Source organism: Tachypleus tridentatus, chromosome 10 (genome assembly GCF_004210375.1).
Source record: "Tachypleus tridentatus isolate NWPU-2018 chromosome 10, ASM421037v1, whole genome shotgun sequence".
Taxonomy (NCBI): Eukaryota; Metazoa; Arthropoda; class Merostomata; order Xiphosura; family Limulidae; genus Tachypleus; species Tachypleus tridentatus.
Window position 1 is genome coordinate 126,314,874 of NC_134834.1, and position 17,421 is coordinate 126,332,294.

A 17,421-nucleotide genomic window follows, 5' to 3' on the forward strand; every position below is an offset into this window, starting at 1 on the left:
CAAAGTCCAGTGTTACTACAGAAGTGTTCAAACAACAACTGTTACTACACTCCCAGGGTCCTGTGTTACTGCAGAATTATTCAAATGAGAACCATTACTATTATAGAAGTGTTACTATTGATAAAGTGTCTTTTACAAGAAAGTGTTAATAAAACCTTCTCCTATGAGGAACAGCAGCAAGTTTTCAGATTAATAATGTTAAATGTGTACATGATCATTTTGAAAGGCACTTGAGACCTACAATTTGAAAATCGCATGTCAGAGCAACAGACTAACTGGGCTCAAATCCTCTACATTTAAACTATTAAAAGTCAAACACAAAAACATATTAAAAATACATAATTAAGGGATTGTTAGTGATTATTCATAATGAAGTTTGGAAACACTGACTTTATTTGATTTTTGTTTTTTATTTTTTGCATATAACAGTTATTACTTTATGATTGTTCTACAGCACCTCATGGTGTAAAGTATGAAATTGAATGTGGAAGAAAGGGGAAAATATTCAAATTTTGTGACTTTTTAGTGATGAGAAAAGAACCTTTATGAATACAATATTTCTAAAAGTTAAAAAGTATTTTAACAGTTTTCATGCATTGTTATTGTTCTTTCTAAATGCTGTCCAGGGATGAAGACAGGTAAGATATTCTGGTGTCCCTGTCTGTCTCTGTATAGTGGTAAGATATTCTGATGTCCCTGTCTGTTTCTATATAGTAGTAAGATATTCTGGTGTCCCTGTCTGTTTCTATATAGTGGTAAGATATTCTAGTGTCCCTGTCTGTTTCTATATAGCGGTAAGATATTCTAGTGTCCCTGTCTGTTTCTATATAGCGGTAAGATATTCTAGTGTCCCTGTCTGTTTCTATATAGTGGTAAGATATTCTGGTGTCCCTGTCTCTTTCTATATAGTGGTAAGATATTCTGGTGTCCCTGTCTCTTTCTATATAGTGGTAAGATATTCTGGTGTCCCTGTCTGTTTCTATACTGTGGTAAGATATTCTGGTGTCCCTGGCTGCTTCTGTATAATGGGTAAGATAAATCTGTTGTCCCTGTCTGTTTCTGTATAATGGGTAAGATATTCTGGTGTCCCTGTCTGTTTCTGTATAGCAGGTAAGATATTCTGGTGTCCCAAGAGTATTTTAAAAGTGTAGACGTGATAAAGTTTTGTTATTTGAGGTAAGTAGTTTGTAATGAAACCACCTGGTAGGTTTGCTACTTGAGGTAAGTAGTTTGTAATGAAATCATCTTGTCGGTTTGTTACTTGAGGTAAATAGTTTTGTAATGAAATCATCTCGTAGGTTTGCTACTTGAGGTAAGTAGTTTGTAATGAAATTATCTCATAGGTTTGTTACTTGACGTAAGTAGCTTGTAATGAAATCATCTCGTCAGTTTGTTACTTGAGGTAAGTAGTTTGTAATGAAACCATCTTGTAGGTTTGTTACTTGAGGTAAGTAGTTTGTTTTCTCGGTGTGGATTCCTGAACATGGTGAGGGGACCTCTCAGGGAAGGTTCAGTTCTTTCAGGTTACCTCCTCTGGAATCTAAACATCCACCCACACGTTTGCCGTGCATGGTGACCCATGAAGGGGAGGAGAGGATTCTGGTGGTTGAAGGGTCCAACCCTAACACACCACTTTGGATTTGAATTTCTGCAGACGGGTGGCCTTGGGGTGGCCCCCTGGGGTCAGTCGACTGGTCCACTTGGCTAGGGTCAACCAAGTACCTGTGTTGGATGTTCTCCACAGGTGTTGTGGACAATGTATCTGGTGCTGTTGTTTGGGTATAGTGCTCATGAAAAACTGGCATTGCTGCAGTGTCCTTGTTTGACATTGTAGTGCATCCCCTCGTAGGGCTCCATGGTGGGTGGGGTTAGTGGGCACTGATATATTCCTTCTTTTATTATGGATTCTCCAAATAAAAACTTAAATAAAATAGTGAAAAAACAGTATGTAGGAAACGTCCATGTCTTGAAGATTCTGAGCAGCAATCTTCAACATCTGTAACACCTGTTGTACCTCATTTTCTTATCCTATGTTCTCTTGCAGACAAACCTTTTGGGCAAATGTCTCCCTTTTTCATTCAGAATGGGACTGGAGGGACTTGCTGGCTCTCCAAAGTTAGTAAAGAAGCTTCAATTGGGTAACATATTGGTGGAAACATCCACGTCTCAACACATTGAACTCCTCTTGCATTCAAGGGTGATTGAGGATATACCTGTTGAGGTATATCTCCCCATGCAACTTTGAATTCATCATGAGAAGTTTTGTTGAGAGGGATTTGAAGAACATCCCCAAGTCAGAGATACTTGCTGGTTTCTCCAATCAAGGAGTTTCTGTAATGAGGTGTATCTCTACTCACAAAGATGGAATTATGATGCCGACCAGTATCCTTATTCTGACATTTACATCAACACGTCCACCAGGCATCATCAAGGCAGGTTATCTTAATTGCAGGGTATGGCCATACATTCCAAAATCTCTCCAATGTTTCCAGTGTCAGAGGTTCAGTCATTCAAAGATGTCATGTTGTGGTTCCTTGATGTGTGCTCGTTGAGGTGGCAAGGACCATGATGCCTGTGAGTGTGAAACAGGCCGTCATTGTGTCAATTGCAATGCCTCTCACCCATTTTACTTCATTCTTGCTTTAAATGGTTCGAAGAAAAGGAGGTGCATCATTTGAAAATGATTCATAACATTACACATCCTGAGGTTCAAAAGTTGCTGTCCACCACTTCATCTCGGACGTATGCTGCTGCACTTCATTCCACTACTACGGTGTGAGTGCAGATAGATCTCTCTGTGCCTCCAAAATAATCGTTTTCAAAACAAATGAAAAGTATTTTGACTTCCATGGTTGAAAAAGTTGATGAATCAACTTCAACACCCATCTCTGTCCCTTACTTATTCCAACAAATCTCAAGATCCCCTTCCTTTGGTTTTGGGTACAGGCATTTCCTTGGATACATCTTCTTCTCCCACCCCAAGATGCAAAACGATCATTTGTTCACATCCTCAGTCACTGGAATCCTCTTCCAACAGCAAAGACCTGCCCAATCAACACAGGGCAGGATCCATGGAGGTGAATGGACCTTCTTTGAATAAAGACAGTAAAGAAAAAGACATGGTCGTAAACAGAAGGGTTCTTCAGCCAATCTGCCTACACATAAATGAAATGGTCACCTTAATACAATGAACTGTCGAGTTTTACATTCTAATCTGGATGACATCAAAACATTGATTGCTTCCTACCATCCTGTTTGTCTTTCCTTACAGGAGACATATCTGAAACCTGCTGATACAGTTACCTTTCAGTGGTTTTCTTTGTACAGAAATGACAAACTGTGTGATTAACAAGTGCATGGAGGAGTGGCACTGTTGGTTGACCAGCATGTGCCCACCCTGTTTTTGTCACTCGACATACTCTAGGAGGCAGTAACCATCCATGTTTCCTTGGGTTGTACCATCATTTTTGTTCTCTCTACTTTTTGCCTTGAGACACCTATGCTCAATCAGACCTGGATGCTCTCATTGAACAGTTGCCGTCTTCCTTTTTCATTCTGTGGGACTTTAATGATCATCATCCCCTCTGGGGGAAGTGCTGATATTGATAGGAGAGGTTGCTCTGTTGAGTGTATGCTCTCTGATCACAACCTTTCTCTCTGCAATACTGGTTCTTCTACTTATTTCCATGCATCTAGTCAGTCCTTTACTGCTATTGATCTCTCAATTTGCTCTCCTTCACTATTCTCCCATTTTTCATGGAGGGTTAACAATAATCCACGAGGCAGTGATCATTTTCCAATAATTTTGACAGATTGCCTGTGGTTGATGCCACCTGACCCGCATGCTCAGGTGGAAGCTGGCACATGGAAACTGGTCCTCTTTTACTGTTCTCACAGAATTTGATCCTGCCATCATTAGATGACTGGCTGATAGCAGTAACTGGCTGTATTATTCAAGCAGCTGCTCAATGTATTCCTAATTCCTCGACATATTTTCCATGATATTCTTGTCCGTGATGGAATCCTACCTGCCAAATGGCATGGAAAGCTCAAAAACAGGCCTGGGATACTTTCTGTAAATATCCTACTCTCTTGAACTGTATTGCTTTCCAGCAGGCCTGTGCACATGCTCGGTGGGTAAGATATTCAAAACCCAGAAGGAATTTTGGATTAAGTTCACAACTGGCATATCTTCTTCCACCAGTTCCAAAGTCATATGGGACAAGATTCGAAAGGTCAGTGGGCAATACAATTCTCTCCACCTCTCGATCTTGCTCTTTGATGGCCAGGAAGTAGCTGATACCCGGAGCATCGCCAATACTCTAGGTGAAAGCTATTGTTGGGTATTTAGCACTTCTCCTTCATTCTCCACCTTCTTAGCCATCATGACTCAGGCAGAGTGATCATTTCTTTCCTTTCGAGTTGATTGTCTCTATGACTATAATCGTCCCTTTACACTGGTGGAACTCAAACTGGCCCTTCATTGGTCTGGCAGTATATTGGTTGGAGCTGATGATGTACACTATGAAATGTTGCACCATCTCTCTCCTGCTTCTCTTGATATTCTTCTGATTGTTTTTAACTGGATCTGGCAGGAGAATGTTTTTCCTGATGCCTGGTGCCAGGCTATTGTCCTACCTTTCTCTAAGTCTGGGAAGGATCCCAAGATTCCTTCAAACTATTGTCCAGTTGCTTTGATGAGCTGTCTCTGTAAGACTTTAGAAAAGATGGTTAATGCTCATCTTGTTTGGTTCCTTGAATCATACACCTCCTCTCACCCACCCAGTGTGGGTTCTAACGACAGCACTCCACCATGGACCACCTTATTTGACTTGAAACGTCAGTCAGGGAAGCCTTTCTCAAACAATCTTGTATCAATATTCTTTGACATTGAGAATGGTTATGATACAACATGCAGGTATGGCATTTTGTGAGACCTCCATTTATGTTTTTTTTTAAACTTTGATTTGTTTTACCTTAATTTTTTTTATGAATTTTACTAAATTTACTTTAATTTTAACTTTTACTGGATGTTGGCGAGATAGCCTAGCTGCTTTGTGCCATAAAACACCAAATCAAACAATAAACCAAGTGGTTTTTATTGAAACCATCTGGTAGTTTTGTTACTTGTGGTAAATGGTTTTCAATGAAACCATCTGGTAGGTTTATTACTTGAGATAAGCAGTTTGTAATGAAACTATCTGGTAGGTTTGTTACATGAGGTAAGCAGTTTGTAATGAAACCATCTAGTAGGTTTGTTACTTAATGTAAGCAGTTTGTAATGAAACCAACTAGTCGGCTTGTTACTTGAGGTCAGCAGTTTGTAATGAAATCATGTTGTAGGTTTGTTACTTTAGGTAAGCAGTTTGTAATGAAACCATCTTTGAAGTTTGTTACTTAAGGTAAGCAGTTTGTAATGAAACCATCTGGTAGGTTTGTTACTTGAGGTAAGCAGTTTGTAATGAAACCATCTGGTAGGTTTGTTACTTAAGGTAAGCAGTTTGTAATGAAACCATCTGGTAGGTTTGTTACTTAAGGTAAGCAGTTTGTAATGAAACCATCTGGTAGGTTTGTTACTTGAGATAAGCAGTTTGTAATGAAACCATCTCGTAGGTTTGTTTCTTAAGGTAAGCAGTTTGTAATGAAACCATCTGGTAGGTTTGTTACTTGAGGTAAGCAGTTTGTAATGAAACCATCTTTGAAATTTGTTACTTAAGGTAAGCAATTTGTAATGAAACCATCTGGTAGGTTTGTTACTTTAGGTGAACAGTTTGTAATGAAACCATCTGGTAGGTTTGTTACTTGAGATAAGCAGTTTGTAATGAAACCATCTGGTAGGTTTGTTACTTTAGGTGAACAGTTTGTAATGAAACCATCTGGTAGGTTTGTTACTTTAGGTAAGCAGTTTGTAATGAAACCATCTGGTAGGTTTGTTACTTAAGGTAAGCAGTTTGTAATGAAACCATCTGGTAGGTTTGTTACTTAAGGTAAGCAGTTTGTAATGAAACAATCTAGTAGGTTTGTTACTTAAGGTAAGCAGTTTGTAATGAAACCAAATGGTAGGTTTGTTACTTAAGGTAAGCAGTTTGTAATGAAACCATCTAGTAGGTTTGTTACTTAAGGTAAGTAGTTTGTAATGAAACCATCTAGTAGGTTTGTTACTTAAGGTAAGCAGTTTGTAATGAAACAATCTAGTAGGTTTGTTACTTGAGGTAAGCAGTTTGTAATGAAACCATATAGTAGGTTTGTTACTTAAGATAAGCAGTTTCTAATGAAACCACCTAGTAGGTTTGTTACTTAAGGTAAGCAGTTTCTAATGAAACCATCTAGTAGATTTGTTACTTAAGGTAAGCAGTTTGTAATGAAACAATCTAGTAGGTTTGTTACTTAAGGTAAGCAGTTTGTAATAAAATCACTTTTTAAGTTATTGAGATAGTGAAACGTTTTCTTTTGATAGGTTTGTTCCAACTCACAGGTGGGAAATTCCTAACACAAAAAGAAGTGGTGGTAAGGGTACCATGTGTAATATATATATCTATATATGTATATATAAAAGAAGTGGTGGTAAGGGTACCATGTGTAATATATATATCTATATATGTATATATAAAAGAAGTGGTGGTAAGAAGGGTACCATGTGTAATATATATATCTATATATGTATATATAAAAGAAGTGGTGGTAAGGGTACCATGTGTAATATATATATCTATATATGTATATATAAAAGAAGTGGTGGTAAGGGTACCATGTGTAATATATATATCTATATATGTATATATAAAAGAAGCTTTGGTGGTAAGGGTACCATGTGTAATATATATATCCATATATGTATATATAAAAGAAGTGGCGGTAAGGGTACCATGTGTAATATATATATCCATATATATATATATATAAAAGAAATGGTGGTAAGGGTACCATGTGTAATATATATATCCATATATGTATATATATAAGAAGTGGCGGTAAGGGTACCATGTGTAATATATATATCCATATATGTATATATAAAAAGAAGTGGTGGTAAGGGTACCATGTGTAATATATATATCTATATATGTATATATAAAAGAAGTGGTGGTAAGGGTACCATGTGTAATATATATATCTATATATGTATATATAAAAGAAGTGGTGGTAAGGGTACCATGTTTAATATATATATCTATATATGTATATATAAAAGAAGTGGTGGTAAGGGTACCATGTGTAATATATATATCTATATATTTATATTTATATATGGCATTAGCAAAGAATTTTAAAAATACGTGCATTAAATTAAAATATTTATATTAGGTTATGATGTTAATAAAATACCAAATTAAGCTCTGAATTTAAAAGAAAAGAAGTGCCTGTAGAAATAGGAATCACAAATATTTCTTTGGACATGTTATTTCATTAACAAGTTTACTTTATTAAGAAGTGAAATGTTTTATAAGGAAATACTTTTATTCAAGTTAGTTGACTTGAATAGCATATAAAGTTATTATCAATGAACCAGTTTTCCTGAACATGCATGTTTACTAGCACAAAAGGGCTTAGTGACTTTAAAGTGTTTATTACTCAAACCTTTCTGTTTTTCAGCTTAAATCTTGCATATTTCTTGTTCATATATCTTATTAATGAATGTCATTTTTCTTTGCTTGAAATGTGGTTTGATTATATCAAGAACTGCTGGTGTTCAGTTAATGCTTAACATGATGACAATAAGCAACTATATTATTTTTGAAGTTAATAAAATCACGTGTGTTAGGTTTGGTACATTGAACAAGTATTATGAATTTATTATGTGATTGTACAATGCTCTGAATTCTTCTCCACAGGAGTAGTTTGTATGGATAACTATGACATAACAGCAAATGGTGTAAAAGATTTAATAGTTGGTCGGAATGATGGGGTCGTGGAAGTCTACAGTTGTGACGAAGAATGTGACGAACCCGTTCTGAGATATTCTTTTGTAAGTGCTTTAAGTTTAATTTTCTGTCAGTAGAGATAGGATGGATTTGTTCTTAACTTACAGGTTCGTTTAAAACTTACACTGCACCTCAATTTTTGTGAAAAGTTGTGCTTCCTGAAAAGTTTTTGCTGATTATGACAGGTACCTGGTGGATATGCACAAATATAGTTTTGGTTTTGCTTCATCACGTAGGAACTCTGAGAAATAGACAGTTAACTGTTTACCAGCAGTAACATATTTAATTGCGCTTATGTTTCTAATACGCTATTAAGTTCAACATAATTAAAAGTGTTTTTCTCCTGATTTTCGTTTGTATTCAATGTCCGGTGCATCACGTTGCATTGTCCAACAGTAGTCAGCAAGTATTGACGGATTCCAGTTGCCCTGATATCATTTTTCCATTGCAGCAATGTCCTGGTGAAACTGAAGATTTTGATGAAACAGTACATGATGGGCAAATTTGGATGTGATTTTCATGATCAGCAGCCAAAAATCTATAAGAAACACTCAACAGTGTTCAAGAAGCAAAAACTTTGTTGTGCAGTGTTATCACCTTAGTTCTGTGTAAAATGAGTGCCAGTGTGATTGTGTAATTTAATGGAGAATGCAGAATATTTTCCCCACAGCACATGGTGATATTTATTGTGTAATTTCGTGATTTTCATATTAGATTAATATTCCACGTAAAGCTTGATCATGAGGGCACTCCACTTGTAATCTGTAAACAGCAGTTTGGAATCCCCATCATTTAACATGCTTGTCTTTTCTATCATTGGGGCATTGTGATGTTATGGTTAATCCCATTTTTATTGTTGGGACTTGTAATGCAATTAGCTCTCAAGTGAACTTTTGAGAAATTCAGCAAACAAACAACTCTTTTCCACAATTGCAACCATCTTACTTGTATATTACTGTCAAAGTAATGAAATGTGTTAAAAATAGTGTCAGCTGATATAGTTTAACCTCCTAACATAGTAGATATTATATATACATTTAGAAGAGTTTGTAGAAAAACATTTAGTTAAAGTCATCGTATTTGCTTATTGTTTTCTACTAAATGAGTAGCAATATAATTAGTACTGATATGTGGTCTTAAGTTTATTATAGAGCTGTGGAGAAAGGTGTAATTAATAGTGATATGTTGTTTTAATTTTTTTACAGAGCTGTGGAGAAAGCATCACGTCAATTCAGGGTGGTGTTGTTGGAAATGCTGGTTACGATGAGCTGTTGGCAACAACTTATACAGGTACGTTTAGACTTTATTGTGCTATATATTGAGTTATGCTTTTTTTCCTTCTATTTTCATGGTTGGAAATTTGTGATTATGTGGGTGACTTTTGATGAAAAGTGAATGTTCAAGTTTTAATACCCCTCAGTGTGAATTTCTGTACATTGTGAGGGGACCTTCCAGAGAAGGTTATGTACTTTCAGATTACCTCTTCTGGGATCTAACATACACCCACATGTTTGCCCTGCATGGCGACCCGTGAAGAGGAGGAGAGAATCCTGGTGGTTGAAGAGTCAAACTCTAGCACACCACTTTGGCCTTGAATTCTTATAGATGGGAGGTCTTGGGTGGCCCCCAGGGTCAGTCAGCTGGTCTGCTTTGGCTAGGGTCAACTAAGTACCAGTGTTGGATGTTCTCATCGGGTGTTGTGGACATTGTGTCTAATGCTGATGTTTGGTTATAGTGCTCACTAAACTCTGGTGTTGCTGCAGTATCCTTGTTTGGCATTATAGTGCATCCCCTTGTAGGGCTTCATGGCGGATGGAGTCAGTGGGCACCAAAATAATCTTTTATTTTTTAGGGATCTCCCAACCCCAAATAAAAATAAAATTATAAAAATAAAGACCTTAAGTATACAACCGTGTCTTGAAGATTCTGAACAGTAATCTTCAATTTCTTCAGTACTGTACTTCATGTTCTGATATTACATTTTTACTAGAAAAATCTTTAGGGCAACTGTCTCCCTTTTTTATTCAGAAGGGAGTGGAGGGGCTTGCTGGCTCTCCTAAGCTAGTCAAAAGTGAACTCCTCTTGCAAAGCTATGTTCTGGGGTCTTCTTGGTGGAAACATCCACTCTAAAACAGAGTGAACTACTCTTGCATTCAAAGGCTTATTGGGGATATATTGAGTTAGTCATTACAAGCTATTGTTGAGAAGGACTTGAAGGACATCTCTGAGTTAGAGATCCTTGCTGGTTTCTCCACCAAAGGAGCTTTTGCAGTGAGATGGAATTATGATGCTGACCAGTGTCCTAATTGTGACATTTACATCACCATGTCCACCTGCCACTATCAAGGTGGATTATCTAAATTGCAAGGTGTAGCTGTATATTCCAAACCCTCCCAGATGTTTCCAGTGTCAGCGGTTTGGGCACTCAGAGACGTCATGGTTCCTTGACGTGTTTGTTGCAGTGGCAAGGACCTTGATTTTTTTCAGTGCAAAATGGGTCCTTGTTGTGCTAATTATGGTGGCTCTCACCCCTCTTACTTTTGTTCTTGCCCTAGGTGGATATAGGAAAAAGTGGTACAGCATTTGCAAATGGTTCATAGCATTTCTTACCTCAAGACTTGAAAGTTACTATCCACCACTTCATCTCGGACGTATGCTACTGCACTTTGTTCCACTGTTACAATGGGAGTGCAGATAGATCTCTCTGTATCTTCAATTGAATCATTTTCAAACCATATGAAGAAGCTTTTGCTCTCTTTAGTTAAGAGAGTTGGCAAGTCAATGTCAACACCTATCTCTATCCCCACCAGGATCCACCTTCTTTGACTTCAGCTTTTGGTGCTTCCTCAGGTCTGTCTTCTTTGACCCAGAGAAACAGAATGATTATTTTTTTACACCCTTAGTCACTGGAATTTTCATCTACTGACAGAGATCTGCACACTCAACCCAGGCAGGATCCATTGAGGTCAATAGACCTTCAAATAAAGAGAAACAACATGGTTGAAAGCAGAAGGGCTCTCTGTCCAGTTTTCCTTCACCTAAATAGAAATGGCTACTTTAATACAGAGGAGCTGTCGAGTTTTTTATTCTAATTTGGATGACATCAAAACATTGATTGATTCTTACCATCCTGTATCTTTGTCTTTCCTTACAGGAAACATTTGTGAAACCTGCTGATACAGTCACCTTTTGTCAGTTTTCTTTGTCAAGAAATGACAGGCTATGGGATGGCCAAGTGCATGGAAGGGTAGCACTGCTGGTTGATTAGCATGTACTAGTACTATCTTTGCAACTTGATACACACTTGGAGGCTGTAACCATCCATGTTTTCTTGAGTCGTACCATCACTGTTTGTTCTCTACCTGTCTCCTGAGGAGGCCTATGATCAGTCAGACCTTGATGCTCTTGTTGAACAGTTACTGTCTCCTGGGGGGACTTCAGTGGACATAATCCCCTCTGTGGTGGTACTGATATTGATGGGAGGGCTCATTCTGTAGTGTATGCTCTAAGATCATAACCTTTCTCTCCTGTGTACAGTCTTTTACTGCTATTGCTCTCTACCTGCTCCCATTTGCTTTTTTTTTTTAATTTCTCTTGGGAGGTTGACAGTGACTCACAGGGCAGTGATTATTTTCTTACTATACTGAGAGGGTTTGGCCATGGTCATTGCAACCAAATCTGCATGCCACAGTGGAAGCTGGACCAGGCCAACTGGCCATCTTTCACTCCTCTTTCAGAACGTGATCCTGCCATTGTGTGTAAATCATTGATAGATAACTCTGTGGCAGCAATAACTGACTGTATTGTCCAAGCAGCTACTCAGTCTATTCCTAAAGCCTTGATATGTTTCCCTTGGTATCCTCATTTATGATGAAACCCAGTCTGACACATGCAGTGGAAGGCTCAAAAACTCATTTTGTCTGGCCCGCCAGCAGCTAGCCACTTGCAAATAAAAAGTGACATTTCCTCAAATGTCCAACTGTCACAACAAAATAAATCACACTGGTGGTCACTTTGAGCTGGCAAACACAACACGTTATGATAAAAAGAAACAAGGCTGTCATGCGTATTTTTTAACCAATTATAGGAAAATTCTTCTTTTGTTCTTGCTGCCCTTTTATTTATATCTATGAAAGCATTAGGATTTTGAAAACAAGTACAGACTTAGCCCTTGTCCTATCGACTCATCTTGTAAATTCAGCGGCCTAGGGTTACCGCTTCAGCAAACTCATTTCTCTTAGTAGTCGGGGTATGCGCTTTTCGAAACTCGTTCTTAGGTAAGTGTCGTGGCAAACGTACGTTTCAATATATTTTGTTTGTGCATTCTTGGACCAGTACAATACTTTTCTCACAGTGTTCTGTGTTTTTCCTTTTCAGATCCTGTTTTTTTTCACCCATCATTATGGCTGCTTTTAAAAGAAGAAAAGTTGACTCTGAGTGTCGTACTTTCTAAATGAAGAATGGGGAGAAAAGTACTTCTTTGTGGAAACCAGAAAGCTACTTGTGTGATATGCTCTAAAAGTGTTGCCGTTTTGAAAGAGTACAATCTTCGGCGTCACTATGAAACAAAACATCTATCAACATATTTGAAATTTTCAGGAAAGTTTCGTTCTGAGAAATTTGAATCCATGAAACGTGTTTTTGAATCTCAAAAGAATCTCTTCACAAGAAAGTTTGCTGAAAATGAATCTGTCACTCATACAAGTTACGAAATAGTGCATAGGATGGCAGAGCGAGGAAAACCTTTTACTGACGGCAACTTCATCAAAGAATGTATGATGGAAGCAGCAAATGAACTTTGTCCTGAAAAAGCCAATTTCTTTGAAAGTATCAGCCTTTCAGCAACTTCAGTTATACGGAGAGCAGAAGAACTTGGAGAGAACATCGATTACAGATACAACAAAAAGCTAGAATCTTCCTATGGTATTCTCTGGCACTGGATGAGTCTACTGGTATCTCGAGTATGTCACAACTTATTGTGTTCATTTGTTGAGTTAATTTCGACTTTCATATCACGGAAGAACAACTGGAGAAGACATTTTCATGGAAGTGAATAAAACTTTGCAAGACTATAACCTTCAGTGGAATCAGCTTAGAGGTGTAACAGTTTATGGAGGAAAAAACATGGCTGGAGTAAAAAAGGGTCTGGTGGGGCTGATCAGGAAACAGTTGGAAGATCTTCAACTCCCAAGCGCTCTGTTCATACACTGTATCATACATCAGCAAGCACTCTGTGGAAAAGACTTAGATATTTCTTGTGTACTGAAACCAGTCATTTCTGCAGTGAACTTTATTCGGCATCATGCACTTAATCAAGGCGTTTCTTGAAGAAATTGATTCGGATTTCTGTGACTTGCCTTATCACATGGCGGTGAGGTGGCTCAGCTGCGTAAAGTCTTGTCTCGTTTTTATAAGCTGAGAAGAGAAATAGATATATTTCTTATCGAGAAATATAGAGCCATCCACTTCTGTCGGATCCAACCTGGTTGTCAAAGTTGCCATTTTTGGTCGACATCACATCCCACATGAATGAATTGAACTTGAAATTTCAGGGGATGAATAACCTTGTCTGTGATTTCTATAGAATCATTAAAGGATTTCAGAGAAAGCTGTCATTGTTTGAAGCACATTTGGAAGGAGGAAACCTCTCATTTTCAGTGTTTCAATGAGTTTCATGTTGGAATTGCAGAAGATGTCAATCTGGTGTTTCAGAAAAAGATTATTGGTGATTTAAATAAACAATTTTAGACAAATTTTTGGATCTTGACAGGATCGAAAGTAACATTCTCCTTTTCAGAATCCTTTTGATTGTGTCATTGATGACGCGTGCCGAGGAACTTCAGCTGGAGGAAATTGATTTGCAAGGAAATGACTTGTTGAAAGCAAAACACAGAGAGGGGCAACTTATTGAATTTTACAGCTGCATACCTGAAAATGATTTTCCAAAGCTGAAGCAGTTTGCATCTGGTATGGCATCAGTGTTTGGAACAACTTATGTCTGTGAAGAAGCATTTTCAAAAATGAAGTATGTGAAGTTGGTACATAGATCAAGGTTGACTGATGAACATTTGAAAGCAATTCTAATGATTGGATGCAGCAATTCAAAACTGAACATTGAAGATATTTTGAAAGCCAAATGCCAATTTCATAAATCTCGCTAACTTTTTTGCAGCTTAGTGAAATTGAGATATGTACTCACTATGTATGTGCAATGTGACAATTGTTTTGTTAGTGTCACCTTCTTTGATAACCCTTTGGTAAATAAAAATGTTGGTTGTATTTCTGTTTGCTTTTTATTATATGTGTGCATTGCATGCTACTCCCACATGGCTAATGTGGCATCCTAAACTTAGTGTTAAGTCTTTTACAGAGAGCTTTCGTTCTAGCTTATGAGTATTGAACATAATGATCATACGGCCTGCGCTTCTCATTCCTCAAGTAATCTGGCCCCTTGTGGAAAAACGTTTGGTGACCCCTGTTTTAAGCCATCAAGACTCAAGCAGAGAGATCACCTCTTTCATTTTTGGCTGATCATCTCTCCGAGAATAATTGCCCTTTTATGCTGGTCAAATTCAAGCTTGCTCTTCATCAGTCTGGCAGTACATCAGTCAGACCTGATGGTATTCACTACAAGATGCTGAGTCATCTCTCTCCTGCCTCTCTTTCTGTTCTTCTGGTTGTTTTTAACCGAATTTGGCAGGAGAATGTTTTTTTCTGATGCTTGACACCATGCTGTTGTCTTCCCTTTTTCTAAGCCTGGGAAGGTTCCCAAGATTCCTTCAAACTACAATCAGATTGCTTTGACGAGACATCTGTAAGATCTGAGAGAGGGATGGTTGATGCTCATCTTGTTTGGTTCCTTGAATCAAACAACCTTCTCTTTCCCACCCAGTGTTGGTTCCAATGACAGAGCTCCACCATGGACCACCTGATTTAACTTGAAACGTCAATCAGGGAAGCCTTTCTCAAGCAACAACACCTTGTTTCTCTATTTTTTTACCTTGAGAAAGCCTGTGATATTATATGGAGGTATGGCATTCTATGCAGACCTTCACTCATAGAGTTGCGTGGTCATTTGCCCATTTTAATTAAACATTTTAATGGACCAGTGATTGAAGTTTGTGTAGGTTTGACACTTTGTCACAGGAACTTGGAGTTCTATTAGGGCTGTGTATTGAGTGTCACACTTTTATTATAAAGATTAATGCCATTATTGGACAACTCCCACCTACAGTTGCAGCAGTCTCTATGCCAACGACTTCCACATCTTGTGTCAGTCGTTGAGCATGAGGTTTATTGAGCAGCAGCCACAAACTCCCCTCAGTTATTTATTGAAGTGTACCACAACAAATGGTTTTATCTTTTCTTGCTCTAAAACTGTGTACATGCACATCTGCTGCTAACAGGGCATTCACCTCATTCCCAAGCTCCATCTTAGAGAAGTTGGGCTTTCTGTGGATCTCTGAGGTGAAACTTTTGGGACTTATCTTTGACCATAAGCTGACCTTTATTCTACACATCAGGTAGCTATGTGTCAAGTGTACAAGGGCACTGAACATCCTCTATATCCTTTCTTCCACCTCTTGGGAGCAGATTGATGCTCTGTGCTAAAAATCTATTGTGCCCTTATTCAATCAAAACTAGACTATGGGTCTATGGCTCTGTCGGGACCTTGGCCTCGAAGATGTTGGACCCTGTTCACCATCAGAGGCTTTCCATGCTTCTCCAGTTCATAGTTTGTACTTTGAGTCTCATGAATGTCCTCTACACCTCTGCCGTATGCATCTGTCTTTACTGTGTGTGGGAAAACTCTGATACTTACTACAGTATCCCATCTGGAGTTGTTTTTTCCTTCCTAAGTGGACCATGTTTTACAGAATAGATGGTCTGCCATTGCTCCTTTTGGCTTTTGTTTCCAGACACAGTTGGATGAATTGGGTATGTCCTTGGATGACATTGCTGTCTCCATAGGTTAGCCCATCCCACCATGTCTTATTAACATCCCAAGTGTGACCTTTCTTTGAGTTATCTGAAGAAGGCAGATACTCCTGATTGGAAGTATTGTTCTTCTATTTACCCAATATCTTTCAAACCATTCTTCCATTCCCATTTATATACATGGTTTGAAATCAGATGACTCTGTGGACTTTGCCATGGTTTGTTGTGGTTAGGTGGTTGCACACATGATCACTTCTACACTTTCTGTATGCCTTTTTTTTTTCCTGGATAGCATAGAAACTATGCAGTACACAAACTGTACTATTTATACCAATTTACTTAGCTTTCTACTGGCCCTGGAATTGCTTGACTTTAGTTCTCACCCTATTCTAGTTTATATTCAGAACCAGCTGGCTCATTTCTTTTTATCATCTATTTGTATCCAGTACTTATGTATACCAGGCCACGTTGGTATTTGTGGGAACAAGCTAACTGACACCGCAGCTGAGTATGTCTCATCTAGTACTATCATTGCTGTGCCTGTCCACTACATGGATTACAGTCCTGTCCTGGATATCATCACTGTGCCTGTCCCGTACATGGATTACAGTCCTGTGTACTCATCATGTGCCTGTCCCTACATGTGCCTGTCCATTGTGCCTGTCCCTTACATGGATTACAGTCCTGTGTACTATCATTGTTGTGCCTGTCTCTACATGGATTACAGTCCTGTGTACTATCATTGTTGTGCCTGTCCCCTACATGGATTACAGTCCTGTGTACTATCATTGTTGTGCCTGTCCCTTACATGGATTACAGTCCTGTGTACTATCATTGTTGTGCCTGTCCCTTACATGGATTACAGTCCTGTGTTTTAGGCTTGGCTCTGTGCCAGTTGGCAGTTGACTTGGAGTGAGCAACGTGGTAACAAGCTTTTTCAGATAAAAACCTTTTATTAGATTTTGGCCATCTTGCTTCTGTAAGGATCAGAAGGAGGAAGTTGTCCTTGCTAGACTACTCATTAGTCACAGTTTTTTAACATGTCATTTTCTTTTACCTTGTACTGATGCACTAATGTGTGGTCTGATTGACACTGGGGTCACAATAGCCCACATTTTACTGTCATAACGTCATTATTACTGTGAGTGATAGCATCATTTAAGACATTTTTACCAGGGGTTCACACTTGACATTGAACAGTGTCATTGGTGATGGTGACACTGTCCACCTTAGTTGTGTTTCTAAATTTTTAAAGGCCATTAGGCTTTTTAACTCCAATTACATTTTTAATTTTTAGGTATTCTAAATGTCAGATGGTTTTTTCAATCTCCAATTCTATCAGGTCTACTAAAATCCTTTCGTATTCTTTGGCCCAAATAATCTTTCCAGTTTCTGAATTGTGATTTTACAGTTGTTTTAAATGCATTGGATCATCTGCCTTTTGAGTGCTTAGGTTCATATTGTGTTTTTTTACCTTTCTCTTAAATGTTTTTTTTTTCCTGTGGATATGTTTGTTTAGAGTTGTCTGCAATCCACGTGTATAGGACTCTCATAATTCCTG

The 17,421-nt window shown here is 38.2% G+C and overlaps 1 protein-coding gene across 7 annotated transcripts in view; it reads left to right on the forward strand.

Annotated features, from left to right (window-relative positions):
* The window catches only part of LOC143230259 (BBSome complex member BBS7-like), a 69,097-nt gene that overhangs the window by 23,467 nt on the left and 28,209 nt on the right, over positions 1-17,421 (forward strand). For 4 of the 7 annotated variants that reach the window (XM_076463493.1, XM_076463487.1, XM_076463488.1 and 1 more), the window contains exons 9-12: positions 627-638; positions 6,458-6,507; positions 7,833-7,966; positions 9,128-9,212. In XM_076463493.1, coding sequence (XP_076319608.1) covers positions 627-638; positions 6,458-6,507; positions 7,833-7,966; positions 9,128-9,212 — 281 coding nt within the window. The remainder of the gene's footprint in view (positions 1-626; positions 639-6,457; positions 6,508-7,832; positions 7,967-9,127; positions 9,213-17,421) is intronic. The other 3 variants (XM_076463494.1, XM_076463490.1, XM_076463491.1) reach the window with 1 other exon arrangement.